The sequence below is a fragment of the Sipha flava genome, unplaced genomic scaffold, assembly GCF_003268045.1.
Source record: "Sipha flava isolate LNK unplaced genomic scaffold, YSA_version1 258_pilon_pilon, whole genome shotgun sequence".
Lineage (NCBI taxonomy): Eukaryota > Metazoa > Arthropoda > Insecta > Hemiptera > Aphididae > Sipha > Sipha flava.
The window spans coordinates 874571-897365 of NW_020272917.1; the positions used below are offsets into that span (position 1 = coordinate 874571).

The window sequence follows — 22795 nt, forward strand, 5'->3', positions numbered from 1 at the left end:
TTTCGACCGATAAAACACAAACGTACCGAAGAAGTTTCTTACGTATTATTAAACATTTTCACAACTTTCGGAGCACCTTCAATTTTACAATTGAACAATGGTCTAAAATTTGCAAATTCGGTTGTAACTGAAATATGCACAATGTAGCCAGAACTTAAAATAGTTCATGGTTAACCTCGTCACTCATAGAGCCAAGGTTCAGTCGAACGAGCTAACTAGGACATTGAAAATATTCTTGCTACTTGATTGCTAGACAACCGTACTAAAAAATGGGGTGAGGGGTTGAAATTTATTCAGTTTATGAAAAATCGTTCATTGCATTCAGGAATAAAATGTTCGCCGTATGAAGCTATGTTCGGAACAAAAGCTAAAATTGGATTAAAAAGTACACTTCTGCCAATAAATATAATAAGTAATTTAAGAGCTGAAGAAGACCTCGAAGAAGATTTGAATTCTATTTTTACTACATCAAACAGAAATGACGAAATAGAAAACAAAGGTTATATCTACATATATAAAAGAATAATACCTTTTAATTATAATTTTAGATTTTTGGTTTCAGTTTTTGTGTAATAATTATGTTATATAATTAAAAAAAATTAATTAATATATTTATTTTATTTTAACAGTACCTTTAAAAATAAAAGCTGTTCGTGAAAATAGAATCGAATCACTCATAAATTTGAAAGTTCAAGCAACAAAAATGAAGCAAGCTTCTGAGAATCGTTTTTGTCCTGACGAAGTTGGCCAGTCAGTAACGATTAAAATTCCTGACGTTGATTGGGCCCGTAGCGATTTTAGAAACATTATTGGAGTTATTCTTTAAGGTGCTTACAAATATTATATTTATATTATAAATATTCCAGATAAAATTATAGAAATTTATTTATTCTGTTTTTAAAGTTAACAATAATATGTATGAAATCGGGACCAAAGAAGGCCGCCTTTCAATTCTGTACAGTAGAAACCAATTTGTAATTTGCAAAGGAAGATTTCTGAAAGTCGATGATGTGATGCATACCAATATTTCACTCTGAAAGGCAGCACGGAAATCTTAAAATTTGGATGGTCAGGTCTACGACCGATGTACATGTGTACAAAAATTTAAAAAACGGAAGTGCAAGTGTAAAATAGCGGAACTGCTATGAACCTATACTAAAATGTCACGGAAGCTGTACAATAAATGATAATAAAATTTAAAAAAAAATTATTATATTTCTAATAATATAAATATATGTCATTATTCATTAAATCATATCATCTGTTATCTATATTGCCTAATATACAAAGGGCATTGTATAAAATACTCAAATTTTATACTTTTTCTTAACAAATACAATGTTGGGAAAAATAACCAATAATTGTATCTAGATTAAATAAAATATAAAAGATTATTATTTAAAATAACATTAAAAATGTAATTCTTATCTATTTTTTTATAATCAATTTATGCCTTAAGTTTCGATCGAGTATTTTTATTTTCTTAAAAGTGAATAGGTAATCTTATGACTTAATGCATCTAATTGTTACATTTACTACTTTTTCTTTCCCTCAAAATAATAATTTTAATTAAGAAATAAAACTAAGCATAGTTTACACTTTATTACTTAACACTATATATAGTTGGAAATCGATAAAATCTGGTCGTCTGGTTCAAAGAATTTAATTTTCTGGTTAATCGTAATAGATTTCCAATAGTCTATTGAAGAATATAGATTATTATCGATCATGAATAAAATTCATTTGAATTAAATTATTGCTATTATTATCCCATCACATTACAGTTCACATAATTCCAATTATTATTTTATGATCAAAACAATTATGAAATTAACGTAGACAAAAATGGGTAAATAAAACAATGAAATAATTTTTTAATAAAATCTAAAAATAAATTTAAAAAATAAATCACTAGTTTGCTTAATTTAATAATTATTATTTACCGACAAAAAAATTGCAAAAAGATGTGTATAAGAAGATATTCTGTTTTATCTAGATAAAAAATAAAAAATAATCTCTACTTTATCTAGATAGTCCCAACATTAATTGTACAATATAATATGAAAATCATATTATTTAACAGTCATACTTTATTTTACTAGTATTTTTATTTGTGTAAATTATTTTTAATGTTTTTAAAATTATTAAATAATAAAATATATTACTAATGAATTTGATGAACTCGATGGTTATTATAATTTTCTTTTTCATTTTTAATTGAATAATAAATTAAACATACTTACATTATATCAATGGTTTCGTAATTGAATAAAAAAAGAAAATAAACGAATTCAATGAATATGTAAAATTAATACTATTAAAAATGTACCTACTAAAGCATCTTTTCTACAAGTAATAGTATATATATATGTGGTTCGTAGAAAATTTAAAATGTATTTTATGAGAACGTGTTTTTCATTTTTTTTCAACGATAATTTTTTGTTAATTATTTGCTTTGTACGTTTAATTTTGGTATAGTGATGCAAGAGATTTTCGGGTAAAAGTTGTATTTTATACTTTGAAATTATTATTGAATGAGACCCGTCATCGTTTGTAGCTTTCGGTGTCTGCTTCCTGTACTTGACCCGGAATAAAAACTGCGTATGTTTCCTTTTTTTTTATTTTTGAAAGGAAAGTTGTTTTATGAAGTAAAAAAAAACCACTTCGATAAGAAAAAAAATTTGATATAAAGAGAATAAAAAGGAGAGAGAAAGAAAAAAGAATAAAACTAAGAAAAGGATCATTGAGAGCATGTCATTTCCCTAACACGGTGGGAAACCCGTCGCTACGTTTATCTTTGACAAATCATGGACGTGCGAGGAGAACGGAATTGAGAAGAAACCGAAAAAGGGGTAAGCAGGCCACGTGTTTCCCTTGGATTTATTTGCTACTTTCTGTGTTTATTTCCTTTTCGACTATACCATATATGTACACAGCGTTCTCATTCTTTGACATATTATTCAGAGTGCGTACAAAAACATATGGGTGCGCGATGGGGTGGGGGGATTTCGTGTACTTAGTAACAAAAACGTTCTAGTTCCGTGCACGCAGGTTAAACTGTAAACCGGCCCTGTGCAGGTTGTGTGCGTCAAAAGGTGGTAAAATTTATATGGAAATGATCTAACGGTGATATGGGTAATGATTGTAGCGAAAAAGCTGGTGTTTATGTGTATTATATTATTAATTCGATTTAAATTATGTTTTTTTTGGCCATCTTGTGTTAGCGAATTTCGTCATACCCAATATTTTTTATATACATGTAGTAGACACCCTTCTGGAATGATATATCAATATTATTATTTTTTTTATCAAACCAATGGTTTTTAGTTATTGAAAATTCAATTAATTTTCTTTTTTTTTTTTCTTTGTATAATTAAATTGGGAATACAAATTCGGATATATCACAATCAAGTTACACTATATATTAATTTGAAAAGTGTTTTTATGAGATAAATCTTTAATGTTCTTTTAAAATAACTTAATTAAATAACTAACATAAATAATACTTGAAAATAGTTTAATCGTAGTTTTACTATTTCGTATGGACAATATTTAACTTCGTAATATGATCATTATAGACAAGATACATTACTTACATATTACAATATATACTTGTCAACAGAATTTAAAATTTTTGTTATGCTACATGTACGATACGGACATTGAAAACGCGTTTATCTTTCAATGGATGATCTTGAGATTTGAAAATAAATATCATAAATACATTGCATTGTGGATTGTTTTTCGTCAGCAATACGACTGATATTATGGAATGAAGTTAAATTAATGAAACAGTTGATCTAACAAAAAGTTACTGGAAGAAACGGTAAACGAAATTATCTCTTACTTATTCCGATTTTGGAAATTTAGTATTTTAAAATATAAGTAATCGATACTAAATTACATTAATTTCAAGTATATAATTATGTAGAATAGTACAAACTATAAGAGTGAATTGCATCAAAGATTCAAGAAATAGTTTGAAACAACTCAATTGGAAAATTAAAACTCGACTTATTTTAATATTTTGTAAAGTTATTTGATACTTGCTTGTATTTAATAAAAGGATTTATTGTATGTCTATTATATATGTGATATACAGCTCTGTTGGTATTTTATGTATTTTACATTGTTGATGGTTTTGTAGATGAGAGAAAGGGAAAAACAAAAATTGGTACTACATGAAATTTTATCAATAAGATATAAAAGACCAATGAAGTTACAAACATAGAGGGAAAATATTGTTTTGCGATTTGTTTAGTTTTAAATAAAATATGTGTTTTGCAGTAGCTTGGTATAGAAGTATTTAATTATTATCGCTGTTTGTCTTACTCAAATACATCAAATTCACTCAGAATTTCAGCAACGGATTTAGTATAGGATATTACATTTTTCAAGAGTGGATGGACTAACATGTAGATGTATCGGAGATCTTTCATATATTAGCTTTGAATATTAATTATTCAATAGTCAAAACGAGTAAATTATTTTAAAGTTTAAATTCGAATGTGAGAAATAGCTATACGCGTACTTCACTTATTCTCTTCATGCTTTTCCTGCTCCGTCCTCTACCTTGAAAGTATTTAGGATTCAATGTGTTCACTTATACATAGCAACGAGCATTTTATTACAAATCCACTAAATTTTTTTAGTTACAGTGATCATACTCTAATATCTTTCTTCCAGTTTATTCCAGATTTGTTCTTGTTATTGTTAATTACATAAACGCAAAAACTACAAATTAGTATTTATTACTATTTAAATATTCGAATATTATTAAGTAGTGACGAGTAGATGGTTAATTTGAAATTCTGAATATTTTGTTATTGACTACCTACTCAAACAGTGAAACAATTTATATTACTAATAAACTGTATATAATTATTAGACAGAGTGCCCAACCGTCATGGTTTATACCTAATAATATTGCATCGGACCTGACATTGTCGATCAAATGATTATATCATTGATTATAACATTTTTAAGTCATTATATGACTAATTTATTAATTTAGTATAAGCATAAGTAATAGTTGAAGGTTTAAGATTATTTATTTAGGAAGGTAGTATAATAATACGAAAAAAGCTAGAGGGGAAGGAATATATCCACTCATTTATCCTTTCTGATAACCCCCGGGACCTGAGTCGATGACCTTAGCGCCATAAGATGTTTACAATAATCGAATATGAAATAAATCGACATGTGCTATACAAACTTACGTATATTCGATATTCAATAGGATGATAAGAAATAATAAATTATTATTATTTTGTTCATATATTTGAGTTGTTTTTGCTAACACAAATACTTCAGTACGCTTTAGTTATACCCTAACGTGATATTGTGAATTTATTATTCATCACACATTTTCTTTAAACTTAAATGTTAATTTGTTAATTATTGTTTACATAATATTTATCTGTAGGTAGGTAAATGGTTCATAGCTATTGTCTTTAATCATGTTCGTTTATTTGGTTTTTATTCATATACCTATACGACATAGCATACCTTTTATAAATTATATGGTATATGTTACTTTTTATAAATGATTAAGTCGAGTATTTACTTTAGTATTATTATACCTTGGTCGAATGATATTATTTTATATTTGGTACAAAAGTACACATTGAATATCACATAACATCAGTATATGCCGTAACATATAATTATACACCCAAGATTGTTCATATACGACAGTTATAAATTAATGTTTTTTGCTTTTTATTACCTCTTGGGTGTAGTAAATATTGGTAATTTTTGGTGGAAAATTGTTTTTTATTTATTATTGTGGTGGAATAAATAACTTCTAAATCCCTGTGATAACAAAAAATTCTGTGGTATGGGTTCGTGCACTTATGATGTCATAAATTAAAATGAGTTATTTTTATAAAAAAAAGTAAAAATGGTATAGAGAGATTGGAATGTGTAAAACAGGTTTTCAAAGACAATTTTTATTTAAAATTATTTTTAAAGATTTAAAATTGAAAAAACGTGGTAGAATTCAAATTGGCAGCGAAATAGTACTCGTATTATCGTTTTTTTCTTTTTTTCTTGGTTATTACTTCTATTATGATGTTAAATAAGTATATATATTAGAAAAACTTAGCATATAAGGTATATATAAAATAAGGTATGATTTAATTATATAAAATATATAAAAATATTAATCGTTATCGAAAAATAAGTTCAAATAGTCGATATGAAAAAATTGTGTATTTTCTTCATGACTATGAACAAGCTAATAATAATTAATGTTATTTTTATAATAAATCAATTAACATATTAATTAGCTTAAGAATACTAGGCTTGTATGTTAATTAGTTTTCAAGTAATCCAAAATAAACATAATAATGTGTGAAATAATACAACGTTTATTAAGTCCAAGTAAGACACTCAACCTTTTATTAAATACATATTAAACTGGTAAGAATAATTTTTAATTTCTGTGATTAAAATTTTTACCTTGTATATAAGTGGAATGTTATATTTTTATTTGGACATGTATCTTCGCTGGGTTCTATGCAATCTTTGAATTTTTTGAATCCTGGCAAAACACTTAAGAAGTCACCTTTGATTGGTGCTATGCAATACAAAAACCACACTGTAACATAAATATTTTCAAATGTATACTCAGTGATTATTTATAAATACCATTAATTAATAGAAGCAAAATGTGTTTCTTTTATTATTCCTATCAACTTAAAAATGGTAAGTATGATGAAGAGATTTCTAAATATTTTTGGGTTTCTATACCATATTTCGCATACTACTATTATAAAAAAATAATAATGTTTGTATTTTTGTAGAATGATATATTGTTATAAATTTTCTATGTTATGTAACAACAAAAAAAAACCTACATAAATGGTGTATTGATTTCAATTTTTAATTAAACTATATTTGTTGAAGTTTATACTACAATAAAACGGCTCAACTTTATACATTTGTGTATTTTTGAAGGATTATGCTGATAATACCAAAGTTGGATGTTTGTTATTGATAGTAATAGTCAAATTAAGTTATCAAGTCATTGCATCTATTTCACTGTTATTCCATTTATCTTTCCTGAAGTCTCAACAAAAGATTTATAGTTAGAAATGATTACGTTAAGACTAAAAATATAAAATAAATTTAAATGGTAGTAAATTATTTTTGTAAGGTGTGATCAAATGTTTGAACCATAACAGGAATTTTTCTTAATATTTTTACAACTTTTTAATTTTTTTAGTATAGAAACTCGATAGCTAAAAAAAGATACTTTCTTAAATATTAGAATAAAATACAGTCATATGTAAAAGAAGTGTTTCGATATCAGAGCATATCTGCACTAGTATTCATCAGAACTTCTAGATCAGCGGTCGCCAACCTTTTGGACCTCATGGATCACTAAATACATACTCTAAATTCTACGGACCACTTTTAGCTTAAAATAGCTTTTTACATAAATATCGTTAAATAAATAGATGAGGTGTTTTTCCGGTCATATTTAACTTGTTATTTTAATTGTTTGCTGCAAATGGATCTATTATCCACATAATACCATGTCTACGATTTTATTTTTTTGGGAAATAATGACAAAAAAATTCTCTAAGTAACGTTTAAATTTTTCTGCGGACTATCTAAATTTTCTCGCGGACCACCAGTGGTTCACGGACCACCGGTTGGCGACCACTGTTCTAGATCACGTATACTATGTTAAAAGTTACATGATAAGTGGTAAAAATATGCAGGTAAAATCCACTGTTTACTAACTTCAAGACATTGATAACTTATACGAATACATGTGCTACCAAGATGCATAACATCAATTCAGTTTTTATCAAAGAAAAAGTTTTTATTTATTAATTATTGTTTTTTCAATATCTTAGAATAAAAAATGTAATTTCGGCGTAACATTCTAACCTGGTACTTTTATTATATTTTATGGAGCACACTTTATTTAATACTTAGCCATTTAGTTATTTACGATCGGAATTAAAAATGTAATTATATTGTTTTATTAAGTAATATGTTTATATTTATTTTATATTAATATTTTTTTCATGTAAGAAAATTTTATCTCTGAGCATAAAAGCGTAACTTTATTAACTAGTAAGTGATGACGTGTAATTGGAAAATATAAGAATATTTTTAAACAAATAATCACATATAGTACTTTGCGTGTAAGTTCTTTAAATTAATTATCCTCGACATTTTCTATTAATAACTAGTTATTAATTAAGCTATCTAATTTAAAATATTTTATTGTAAAATTAATATATTCATATTTTTATAGGTATATTAAAGTCTAAGTCATGCTGCTGTAATTTATTTACATTTTAAAATTTAATGAAATAATTTAAGGTATTTTGGAATAAGCATGTTGTTACTTTTACTTTTTTAGTTTTTATATTAATTTACTCTCTAGACTTTTTAAATAAACGATGAGAAAAATAATTTATTTTGTTTTTTTTATTATTTTGAAGAAATTTCAATTTAATATTTTGTTGTCAAAAAGTGTCCAGATTAAACTTGTTAAATACTTAAAAACTGGAAAAAATGTTTTCACATATCTAAAACTATTTTCAAGAAATAACAAATGTTCTGGATATCAGACAAAATAGTTGTCTAACCTCGATCAAGGCCATAACAAAACGAGGTCACCATTATTTGGTGGTTTTGTCAGCTTAATCAAATAAACTAGTTTGAAATGATTTATGATTTGTTACTTGAAAAAGGTTAGGACATATTGTTATAATTTTTTCATATTCTCGTAGACTCATTCGAAGGCGCTGTTATTTTATGTTAGACTTATGAAATTAAATCTTACTTCATCATTTCCTATTTTATTTGAAAACCGAAGAAATACAGTAAGGTTTTATCATTCTAAACACATCCTCGTTCAATGTCTATCTTGCTTCCTATAAGTTTCTATAAAATCGTATTTACGTCATAAACAGGGGCGGAACTAGGAGGAGGAAGACGGGGATTTAACCCTCCACGTAAAATTGTAATTTTTGTAGTATATAATTTTTATGAATTGTTAGTTTGATATTTTAATTTTGTTACTGATAATGTGTTTAAAACTCAATTAGAATGATTGTATGCTAATTATTAGAAAAAAAAAAATTTGCAGGGAAGGAATTTCTTGGTTTTTGATAGGGCGTAATTTTAACAATTTTCCCATGCGTAAAAATTCTTAGATCTGCCTCTAGTCGTATACAGTGGTGTAGCCAGGATTTTTAAATGGGAAGGACTAATCACTTTTTTGGATAAGTAAGGTAAGAGAGGATATGATAATTCACCCTTAACCCCCCACCTGTTATTCGTTAATCATCAAAATTTAGTTAATACCAAAGGTTTAAAATAATTAAATAAAAATAGTAGTTTACTAGTTTAGAATCTACATAGATACATAATACATATAAATACGGCCCATGGAGAGAGCCCCTTAGCCCCCCCCCCTCGGCTACATCACTGGTCGTATACATCATGTTTTATACCAAAGGTGGCCCAGTTTATGAAAATAATTAATTCGAGTTAAGTTTAGTTAAGAGAACACAAGATCGATAAATTAAAAGTTTCAGTTAACAATTCATAAATTTCACTCGATAAGTTAAAAGTTAATAAAGAAAAAAATAGTAACTTAACTCAGTTCATTAGTATGTATATCACATAAAAAGTGACTGCGTTCTTTAAATAGATCTAATTTCCTAAATTATATTAAACAATTGTATTGTATTTTTAATATATAGCAGTGGCGCCGAAGTGTTTGAAAAATACTATGACATTGTACATTAAAAGGCCACTCATTATCCAATTTATTTATCTTTATAGTTAAAATTCTTTATACATAAAATTCTGTATTTACGGCCAGAACCCAATACCCATAAGTGGGCTCCCAACCTACAAAATCTAATGCGACATCTGATGTACACTGTATGTGACTATACACATCTCAAATTAATAATTTAACAAATAGTATTACTTTTATATTATATAGCAATAGCAGTACCTATATCTTATAACATCAAAACAATACAATTTGTAGTTTATTTTTTTAATAAAAAAATTTTCAAATGCAACTCGCATGATAAATAATAATTTATAACTAGTCCTTTATAATTATATATATATATATATATAAAATAAAAATATAAAACCTTTAAATATACATTTTATTTGCATGGTTTATTTTTAAACATTAAAATTTTTATCATATTTAAGTATCAAGGTCATTTTAAAATTTTAATTATAATTTTTATATTAATAATTATGTATAAACAAAAAGTTTCAAAATTTTTTAATTTGATAGATCATTTTTAAATCAATTATAAAAAGCTAAGTTATTTTAACTTCGAATTAAACTAGTTAAGTCAAAAATGTTATTAGAAAATAAACTACTTAGTTAAGTTAAAAAGTTAAAAAAAAATTAACTTTTAAACTAGTTAATGCCCACATTTGTTATATACAATATAGATATGTCCAACTTTAAACGTAATTTGATTGCATTACGTAAGTGAAGCATAATATTTATTGCCTATACTATATTGTTGTATAATCCAGTGAATCCAATGATTTGGGCACATGATGCGTGGAAGCGATGTAAAGATAATTAAAACAGTAATGTCTTGAAAACCGATGGGTAAGAGACCACGAGGACACCCGAGAAAAAGATAGATGGATGTAGCCGAGGAAGATTTAAAAAGGATAGGAGTAAATGATTGGAAAAATATAATACATGATAAAGAGAAGTGGCGTGAAGTTGTGATGGTGGCAAAAACTCTTGTAGAGTAGATTAAGCCAGAATAATAATAAGAAGAAGACTACATTGTTGTAATTTATTTTATTTAACTTAAATTTTCTTTAGTTGTTATCGTTTAATGACTACAAATATTTTTTAAATTATATATATCCGTAATACGTGTTGTAATACTATTTGGATGATATTGAAGTTTACCCAAAGGAAAAATATAATATAAAGCATGCAAATTAAACTTTTTCGAATACCGAGTTTGTGATTGAATTAAGTAGGTGTTTAAAAGTGTAAATGGGTATAATAATTACAGTATTTTTTTTTATTACAAAACTTTATTAAAGCAAACGGTTTAGTTATTGTTTTTAGAAAAAAAATTTTTCATTCAAAGTTGGTGTGTTACAATCATATAACCATAAAGAATTTCAAATTATATCAACAAAATGTATGTTTTAACCAGAGAGCACCACAGTAACTGTAATATTTTAACATTATAAAATAATTATTTAATTAAAAAAAAAAATAAAATACTACATAAAGATTAAGAAATTTATCAATTAAATCTTCAACTTATCAAATTATTGCATACACATTTTATTCTTAAATACATTTTAAACTATTTGTGCTTCAAAATTTGCTCGTAAGTGTATACATGAAATGTTCGGAACGAACAAATTTCCACGACAATGGTCTTACTACGTGTTTTGTATTTACGTACATACATGAACTTTACATATTGTATTTTATCATATATGTATCGCAGAGAACATTCAGTCTAACGTTCTTCAGGACGCCGCACTAGTAGTCCAAACTTTCTTCTGTCCCCATAGTGAACTATCTTTTCTTCATTAAGTAATATTCCGTGATAAAAACTATTTTAAATTAAATACCTAGGGATCGCTTGCACACCATTTCAAATTGCAATTAATATTATTATAAATCTATTAAAATAATAGTATGAGTTATTTGTTTAAGAAAAAAATTAAATATATCCAAATTCGTTTTTAATCATCATGCTGTTGATGCCTACTATACGAGTACTTGCTATTTGAAGCATATTATGACTTCGTTTAGATTACAAAATAAATTAGTGATAATTCGGGTAACAAAAGCTTGGTTTTAAATACAATAATAATAATAAAGGCTAGTAACAGCGAATTAGATATTTTTAATTGTATTAGTGACCATAATATAACACGTAGGTATAACTAGGATTTGGATATGCAAATAATAATTTTTTCCTAAACTTTGTTTATCACAACGTTAATCAGTATTAAATTGGTTAAAATCTTATAAATAAGTCTAGATAAGTTGTTCGTAATATATATTTTGTGTTTTACTAGACTGTAATATATTAAATTGCATTTTTTCACACAATCATTTGTTGGTATTGTACTCATAGGTATGTTGTAGAAATAAATAAATTATTAGGCCTAAAAATAGAGATACCTATTATTATTTTGTTTGCTAAGTATTTTCACGTTAACATTCTCGTATAAACTAATGTAGCATTGTAACTAGTACATGATATATAATATAAATATTGATTTTGTTTATAAATTATTACACATTTAAATATTTGATTGCTATTGTTAATATTTTATTTTTTCAAATAATAGATATAAGTAAGTATTGTTAATTGGTCGATCATTTTATTTTATAATGATATTTTATAAACAGTTGAAAAATAAAAATCAATACAATTTAATTAATCAAAGAGGAATTGACGGTTGTTTGCAGTGCCGCAATTACAATTTCAAGGCCCAAGTGCAAAAATATTTTAGAGGTCCATCATCATCACTTAATCATCTTAAATAAACCTTAGGAATATAGAAAATTGTATATAAAACATTAATTCATTTATCTCACAGTTCCGGTTCTAAAGATCGTACAACGATGCATTTGAAATCGAGTACATATATACGCTTATATGTGTACAATGAAATTGTATGATATATGAAATTGCGGAATCCGAGGTCCTCAATACAAATATTTCAACGCCTATCAGGCGGTGTCTTGCATCGCCTGCACCCAGAGCGATTGCGGCACTGGTTGTTTGGATGTACTAGATAAAATAGAAAGGCACAAATATCGTGCTTAATAATATTATGAAATAAATGTTTTGTGTACTGAAAATAAGAGTTTGAATTTGTAAAGATATATATTAATTATCATGTGATTAATTATATAAAATAAAATTACAATCTTTATAAATGCGAATAACTGTTTTAATAAATACGTTTTAAATAGTTATAATTATTATTCATTTTGCACTTCATTAGTTTTATGGTTTATATACTACGAAGAAGGTTAGGTCAATAAAAAAATAATTAAAAATATTACCTAATCTTTGATTATAATTTGAATATTGTTCGTGTCCGTAATTGCTGGTAACGCTTCCCATAAGGTTTTATTATCATAGCTTTGATTCAGAGTTGTATAAAAACCTTGTTAATAATTTCAAAACTCTATATTATTATTATTATTATTATTATTTATAATAGACTATTATTATATTATTTTAATGACAAATCGCCTTTTGTAATTAGTCTAGGATACAGTATTGTAATTGAAGTGTAATGGCATAATTAAAACAATATTAAATACAATTACATCACAGAATTATGAAGGATAAAATTGAATTTCATATTTAAAAAAAAAATCAACAAAGTAACAAACTATAATTATTTCATTTATAAATAGTAGCTTTGAACATATATATAGATTAGATATTAATGCTAATTTAGGGAAACGGAAAAAAAAAAGAATTAAAAGAATATCTGTATAAATGGGCATTTTGCACCTATGGCAGTAACACAAAAAATGAATTACACATAAAGTAGAATATACACATGTTTTTTTTAACGGTATTTTAAAAAAAAATTTTCGATAAAGTGAGTCACACATCGACATGACGAGTTCGCAAATGGAGATTGCACTGTATTAGATTATAAACATAAGTATTTAATTTATATTTAGAGCAGGTTTCTATTTAAGGTAGGCTGTTGTTATTAAAAAAAAACTTCGAAGCCGATGAAATTTCAAATTAGTATTCTAAAAATTAATTTGAATAGAATCCGTCATAATTTGATAAAAATAATGCAATAATACATTTTTTTGAAAATGTGTCATACAATTTGAGCATTGCAAATTTTGAATCATAATTTTCGCAGATAAGAAATTGACCGTAGTATCACTAATACCTTATACAGACTAATTTATCCTCATAAATATAAAATAATAATACGCAATTGACTACAATTGAATTTTTATCAATATTTTTTTTTTATTGAATTCATTTTCAAAAATTGAGCCCATTGGGTTATAAAGGTATTACTTAAAGAATTCATGAAATATTTAAAGGACAATGAAAAGAAAAAACCATATTTTATGTAATTTATAAATTGATATAGAGAACAATAAACCAAGACAGTAAAGGTCAACATAATTTCCATTTCTAATTAAAAGAAACTAAAAATTACATTTATTAAATTATTATTATTAAAACTATTTTTACTATATTTTGTGTAAGAAAGTGTCGTTTTAATTTGTTATTCAATTCTAGAAAGTATTCTTTTTTAAATGACTTCAATATTTTAAAAACATTATTGATTAAAATTGTAAAATCGTAATTTTCTTTAACTTTAAAGTTTGAAAACTGCGGAATAAGTAAATAAATATTGTTTATCGCTAGTAACTTGTTCGTGCACGTGTCTCTAATCGAATTATGGTTAGCAATAATAATTCTTACAGTACACTATTATTAAGCTTAACTTTTCACAGTCTAATAAATCATTTAATACCATACGAGACAAATAGCCTATAGACTATTTTTTTTTTATCCATCTGTTAGTCTTTAAGTAAGTTTATAATTACGTGTTTCAAACTTCAACAAAAATATATTTTTCATTTCGATATAATTGGTGATTATTATCTCGTAAAATTGTTTCAAAACAATAACGGAAAGATCAGTTATAATTAACAATTAATTAATCAACAAATCCTTTTTTTATCGTATAGTTGATAAAATAATGCATATTTATATTATATACGTATTTTGTCAGTTTTTTTAATTATAGAAAATTAAAATTTTCGTTGAAATTAATTTACTTAATCGTAGGAATTAGTCTGTTGTCTAAGCCTACAAGAAGAGTTTAACACAGGTTTTAAAGTTTCAAAAGATTTTGTAGTAATTATGGTCGAGCAAAACACTATTTAGTTTTATTTATGTGGTATAAGTTTAAAAAAAGAAGTGCACTAGAGAGTTCATAAAAATATTGAAACAAATACATGAAGTCTTTGAGAAATTGCAAGATTTAGTTATTCTAATCTTATATAAGTTGATTAGCAGTAGATATAGTGCCAAACTGAAATCAATGTTAAAATTACTGAAAATTAAAATATTATAATATGATAAGTTATATTTCTTCGTAAATTATTTCGCCCAAAAAAATTACAAGCAATGAGTAAAAACCACCATTCCATGATGTGAACGAGGTTATGGATCAACTTTTCAATTTTGACTGTGGTAAATTGAGTGTACGGATTTTTAGGTGATTCCACATTTATTTATTATGTATATATAAGTCAAAGATAGGAACCAATAAGAAAAGAACGGGTTTTGAAACAAATACCTTTTAAATAGTAGGAAACGAAACTTTTATATTGATGAATTAAGTAATAAAACTGAACATGATTTTATAAATTATAAAGGTTCTTTTAGTTTCTAAAATAAAATGGTTTTATTTAACATAACTTATTAATTATTACTATTTTGTTTATAAATAATCAGGAATCCATTATCATAATCAGGGTTCGGATTTTATAGCATTTGCTACTTATTGTAGGATAAAGATAAAGATAGCAGAGTGAGCTATTCATTTGTGTAATTAACTAGGGACCAGTGGTGTAGCCAGGATTTTTAAACGGGGGGGGGGGCTAACCACTTTTTTGGATAAGTAAGGTAAGAGAGGATATGAGAATTCACCCTTAACCCCCCTCCCACCATCTACCACCAAATTTCTAAACGTAATTCAACCATTTAAGTATAGTTTTAAAAATATTTATTAATATATAATTTATAATAATAATAATTTTGGTTTCAGTGTTCAGTAACTTGCTCTACTCTGACAGCTGTATCCTCTTAGGTGAATTTCTGGCAAATTCAGTTATTATTTCACTTTCATCAAATTGCTCTTTCTTATTTATATTAGCCATAGCTAACCCATTTAGTCTGTTTTCCGACATGGTGCTTCTTAAAAAAAATTTTATGCGATTAAGTGCTGAAAACGTTCTTTCCGAAGTGAAAGAGGTAACTGGTAACGTGGCGAATAATTGTAAAAATATTTTAATGTTAGGTCGAAGATTGGTGGGATGAGAGAGTGAATCAAGAGCAGAATTCGGTTTTGGAATAGTATTTTGACTCCATATGAACAGGTCAGCTCTGATTGTAGATGAGGTATCATCATGGAGATCTTGGACATATATTTTAGCAGCTTTTATAATATTTTTATCGTCATACATATTTAAATTGGCCGGAATAAGTCCTTCAAGTGGCATAACATCAATAAGCCTTTAATTAAAACGAGCATCCATTGATTCTTTTAAATAGTCAAGATACATTATACATATAAACACGGCCCATGGGGGGGTTATAGCCCCCTTAACCACCCCTCTGGCTACGCCACTGCCAGGGACTCCAAATTAAAAATTTTATTTTACTATTTTTTGCATACTTGAAGCATTTTAAATTTCTAGTGCTATTTTTGAAATTTTAGTGATATTTTTTGTTAATATACATGATTTTATGCTTTATTTTGTATTTCTCATAAATCTTGTTTATATTAAATGAAAAATAGTATTCATTTAGGCGAATCCAAAAATTCCCACATTTTCCTTTCATATTAATAATTGATAAATAATATGATATTTACTATTTAACATGTTACTAGAATAGTAGCCTGGCGATATCAAGTATACATTTATGCCCTCTTATCTATTTTATTTATTTTTATTTTATTTTTGTTCTATATAACAGGGATGGGCAACTCAAAGTTACTAGAGGGCCAATTTTTAGAAAATTAAAATCTAGTGGGCCAGATCATAGAAAAAAAAAGTCATTCAAAATATGAATTTTAATTAGCATTTATATATATACACGGAAATAATAAATTTAACACACACGACAGCACGATACGAATGATATAAAGAAATTGATGTAGTTAAATAGTTCCATACGAACAGCTATGGTTGAAAGCTATACTTATACATACATATGACATTTAAACATTTAACGATGTTTAATACTAAATAATAATTATTATTTAGATGTCAGAGTATCATCGATAAACTTTAAAATTGTATGATGTAATTTTAAAATATAGTACGGACCAGATAAAATAAGCTCATGGGCCGGATGCGGCCCGCGGGTCTCTAGTTGCTTACCACTGTTCTATAATATATTGTTGTCTATCGTACGTATTTCATGCTTTCAGTGTGAGTTCTTCGTATTGTTTGATTTCGTTTCATTTTCGTTTATTTCTCGATTGTATATTATTTGTTTTTCTGTTTAGATACTTAACGTAAAATTCTAAAAGTTAAAAGTTAAAACATCGAACTATTTGAGACTTAGATATTTTGAGTTTGGTAGCAATGATGTTTTTATGATTGACGCGAGTATTTTTTTTGTAAATTGTGTGAATGTAAAGTTAATAGTGACAAAAAGTTTAATGTTACTCAATACTTAAAAACAGAGAAACAGTTACATACAAACGATGTCATCATTCAAGGTAAAACGGGTATATATAAAACAAGACGTACCACATAATATGTGGTATATACTTATATTATAATTTTTTTGAAATTGTTAACAGAAGATGGTCATTTTAGTTTTTTTTATTAATGCATTACTTTATAAAATAATATAATACATTTAATACAATTTTGACTTAATTTTTTTTTGTTGCTATTTTTGTTGTTTTTAGGGCATATTTATAGAGCAAATTTTAAGGTTTTTTTGGTCATATTATAGCGTATATTTTAGTATTTTCAGTGCTATTAAATCCGAACCCTGATCATAATAATTATACCTAGAACTATACAAAGTTCGTATTCTGGATGGATACCTATTTAAAATAATCATACCTTTGAAGTTTTTATTACATTATATTTTTATCACAAAATGATATTATTTGGTATACAAATATACAGTATATACCATAATTGGAATCAATATTATATTAATTTTAAAATAAAGCGATGATAAAATAAAATAGATACACTGCCTGATAGTGTATTATTGTGGCAAACGATGCGTAAACAAAACGTTCCGTTGATCAAAAATAATATTTTTACGACTGTAATTTTCGATTTTATATACTGTATTGTTCTGTTTTGTATGTTTCATAATGGGTTTCGTTGATTGGCATGGTAAAATAATTTTTCGTTTAATATTGTAATATTATTATTATAAAACATTTTAATAGCTGGATAATGGTTAGGCATAATAAAATGAAGTACCTATAGGTATATATATACTGATTACACTAACCAGTGATGTAAAAATAACGTATTTTACATTTTAATTGTATAATACATGTATTATACGTGTACAATACAGTATTTTACAAAAATCTTATGGTGTTTGGCATAATTGTAAATATATAACTGGAGTGTAATAAAAATTTAAGATCAATAATATTACATTATTAGGTCGACCCATAGTAAAAAGAAACAGTAACTATCGTTTATGAATTTCAATTAATTGTAACTTGTAGTCTGTAGGTAATTAAATAGAATTAATAAAATTTAGTATAATATTATACTGTGGTCTACTGTCTACGATTATGACTTATGACTTGAGTTTATGACTTGGCACTTATCGCATATACCACTACGATTTACAAATATTTCGACTAGAACCATGGAACTTAAGTTAGTAGGTCTATCATCTATGGTTAGAACAGGGGCGTCATTTGAGGTATGCAAGGTATGCCAGTGCATACCTAAAATTTCCAAACACTGTATTTTGGCCTGAATCCAATTTTTCTGCGCCGTATCAACAAAATGGAATCCTGTGATCCTGGTTACAATTTTTCTATTACATATTATTACCTAATATGTAATAATCAATAATCAACTATAATTGTATACATTTTTCCACATATATTTTATTCTAGTTACGAAAGTGATAACGATTTCCGTAGCCTGTTTTCCTCAACCAGTCATCCCCCCCCAACCACAAACAGCTGGTCGACTGCAGCAGGCTGCAGCACTGTTATGTATTCACCATGGTAACTGACAAAGATAACTGACATTAATTTTATAAATAGATTCAATATTAGCATTATGCACAGAGTATACTCTGTGGCATTATTGTACCATGTAATAATGTGCTCTATAATATTATGATTGATAAAATTAGGACAACCAATAATAATCAAATCATCAAATCAAAAATAACATAATTTATCTATACAGTATACATTATTATTTAGTGATTTAGTTAGCAGCAGAGCTGTGTCAAACATTTCAGCGCCCCGGAGCAAAATTTTTTTTACGGGGCCATTGGTCACAGGTAGCATATTAAGTGCAGATAAGGGCGCCCCCTTAAATTTAAAAAACTACGGCGCCCAGGGACAATTGCTCCCTTTGACCCTCCTTAACACGGCCCTAGTCAGCAGTATGTATTTTTTTGTTTTAACTTTTATGTGTGCCACTTGTAGTCGGGTACCTACATATTTCGAGTTTTCGTAAATTTTGATCATGAGTTTAAGTAAACGAAAAGGCGTTTTAGGGTTATATGTATATGTATATATATATCATAAAATGTAATAATTTAATTTGGTATTTCGTAGATATTATTAGGTACAAAATATTATAAAGTTGTAACCTGATTTTTTTCAAATGAATAAGTTATTAGATACTAAGAAGTAAAAACCATCTGCTGTTTATAGGTAATGCATTTGTGTATGGTTTAATCAGTGGTACAAACATGTAAAGTTTCAACTAAAATATGTATTGTAATGCATATTTTGTTATTTTCAGAATATATTTGGTTGTTCATTTAATTACTTTATTTTAATTTAAATTCTGGTATAATATATCTCTATTGGCCTGCTGAAATTTTTTTTTGGCTTGCCTACTTTTTAGCATACCTTTCAAAAAGTTGAAATGACGCCCCTGGGTTAGAATAAATCTTTATAATGAACAATAATGCTTATTCTTTATAATCTTTTTCCTATGATCGATGCCAATCGGCAACCACCTATCAATAACCACGTTACTCGTATGGCCGTGGTCCGTCGTTTTATTACTGTTATCACTTACCACTGTTATCTACCATTTATCAATTATCACTGATTTCTTTTTTTATACCACTTGTATTTTAATTTTTTAAACTTGACATATAATACGCCTGTATAATACAATATTATATAATATGCATTGTACAATAGCTGCAATTTATTTGTGCATAATCTATAATTATAATTTTTACCTGAAAAATCGGAACTCGTTTGGGCACACGGTTATAATGTTTATTATATATATTAAATGCATAACTAGTTTGCGCATACGACAATAGTTATATTTTTTCTCAGTAGACAGTAGAAAGTTGGCCAAAATAATTTTTATGTGCCGGTAGTTTTTTATTTTTTAGAGAGTAAGTCAATTTCAACGAATAACACAATGTGGATAACAATTCAGGATCTTTGTACTTATACGCTTAACTAAGAACTAAATATTAAAGAGTTCCATGTAGATTTTGAAATATCTGCACACAATGCTTTATTAAATCTTTATCCCAATTGTAAAATTGTGGCTTGTACTTTTCATTTAGTTCAAAGTTGTTTTCGGTACATTCAAAGTAACAAACAATTATTACTTGAGTATAATAACCAAAATTCTAATATTGGGAATTGGCTCAAAAGTTTGTATATACGTATAATACATTTTTAACATGAACAAGTATTAAATATTAACAATTATTAAAATGCAAATATTAACATGCATTTTTAACCACACCTATGAATACATTCATAGACAGTCTTAAGTCTGTTTTAAGTCTGTTAAGGAGGAAAGGAAACGTATGTAGACATTAGTACCCTAAGTATTTTAATAATTTACTTATTAATAAACAAATATTAATATGCAAGGTTAAACTAATAAAGTTTAAAAGGTAATCGTGCGCAAACCATGAGTATGGTTTAAGGTTTAACTGTTCCCAAACGAGTGGTAGTTTTGTGCGCAGACAAGTTGTCATCTTGGTAATTGTGCGCAAACCAGTACTGCCCGATATATATACCGATTTTCAATAGTTAAACGAGTACTTCGAATATTGTTTGTATGGTATACTTATCAAACGAATAAAAATGTTATTCAGTTGGTACTATTGGTACTAGATAGTTTATTTGAATTTCTATGGAGTTTATAAAATTGAAAAAATTATCAAAAAATCGACATTCAGGACATAACCGTTTCTAACAGAATCAATTCAGTTAAGCCATGCTGTGGTGAAAAATTTGTTTTGAATTCATGAGCATCAATACATACAATTTATTGTTGATTTGATTTAATTTATTAAATAAAATTTGTAGATTAATTTTAATTCGTATTGTTTAGTTATTACTTGACAATATATGAAAATTGGTTTCGTGTCTTTTTTTAACTATATCAATAATATTTTGAAACTAATAATATTCTAATAATAATCGTTTTAATTTATCTAAGTATATTTAAGTGTATACATGTTTGGTTAAAATAATTTTCAGACTAAATTGAATACCCGTCAACTTTATTTTCGTACATTTTTTTTATATTTTAACGATTAATTGTACATAAAAAATAACCATCGAATGTATTTAATTTACAAAGGTATCCGTATAACAATACGCCGTACTTGACTGATATACGATGTAGTGTATTTATCGTAGAATATTCACTTTTACGGGGGAAAAAAATAAATAAAAAAATCGCATAGAGATTGTTCATACATATTAAAGCCGTACAAATGTCTTTTTTTTTTTTAATATGTTAACACTGAATAGGTGTGTGCATGTACAAAATAAAATATGTAAATAAAAAAATACATTTTTTTTATATGTAAATTGCACGGACGCTCCATGAAGATGGCGCTAACGTGTAATTTTGAGTCATTGATTAATTTTTCCAGCTCCCCATATATTATACTATATGGCACTCAATGTCTGATAGCAAACCCATAAATTACTTTAATTCGTCTGACCGGCAAGGGGCCCGTATAAATCGTATTTGCATTTAATATTGTTGAGATTGTCACACATTCTTATCGCCCTTGTGCTACTGCTTTTTACGGGTTTCCAATACACTGGCCACAAGCGAATAGATAATTATATATTAATATTAAAACTAAAACGAATAACAAAATAGTAATAAAAAAAAATAATAAAGAAATAAATCAAGATCCGGCCCATGTTTCAATTAGCATTCATGAGCTAGCACTCTTGTTGTATTCCAGAAGGTTATTAGATTTTTGAATTATTGTTTCGGACGTCAATGGTATTACAATAAGAACTTTATTAGCTTTTATTCTTTATAATTTGAATTCAAATTATTGATATAGAATGTCTTAAAATTTAAAGAAATCGTAACATAAGTAAGTGTCCTTAAAACTTCAAATATTAATAAATATGTTATTTTATAGGTATCAGATTATACTTTGGAAATAACGCTTGAATTATCTTTTGAATAAAGAAACTACAATATATAATTGTAAAAAACGAACAATCTAATGAAAAGAAAAGAAAAGAAATTAAATAATACATCCAAAACTTCCTTGTTTGTGGACATCTACAGAATTATAAAAAATTGTTCACTATTGTGAACTATTAATTATTGAGATTAAAGTATAAAACCAATATTTGTATAGCCACTAAAAAACTTAATGTCGTTCTTAATTATTATTTAATATTTTATGAATTAAAAATAAATGGGGATTGTTATCATTTAAAATTGGGTTACATCCAATATGTTATTAAGTTAATCGAAATGAGAACAATATAATATAAAAATAATTTTTTTCAA

The 22795-nt window shown here is 26.5% G+C and overlaps 1 protein-coding gene across 1 annotated transcript in view; it reads right to left on the reverse strand.

Annotated features, from left to right (window-relative positions):
• The window catches only part of LOC112684909 (pancreatic triacylglycerol lipase-like), a 69698-nt gene that overhangs the window by 40682 nt on the left and 6221 nt on the right, over window positions 1-22795 (reverse strand). The window contains exon 2 of the mRNA XM_025556642.1: window positions 6463-6601. Within this exon, the coding sequence (XP_025412427.1) occupies window positions 6463-6601 (139 nt within the window). The remainder of the gene's footprint in view (window positions 1-6462; window positions 6602-22795) is intronic.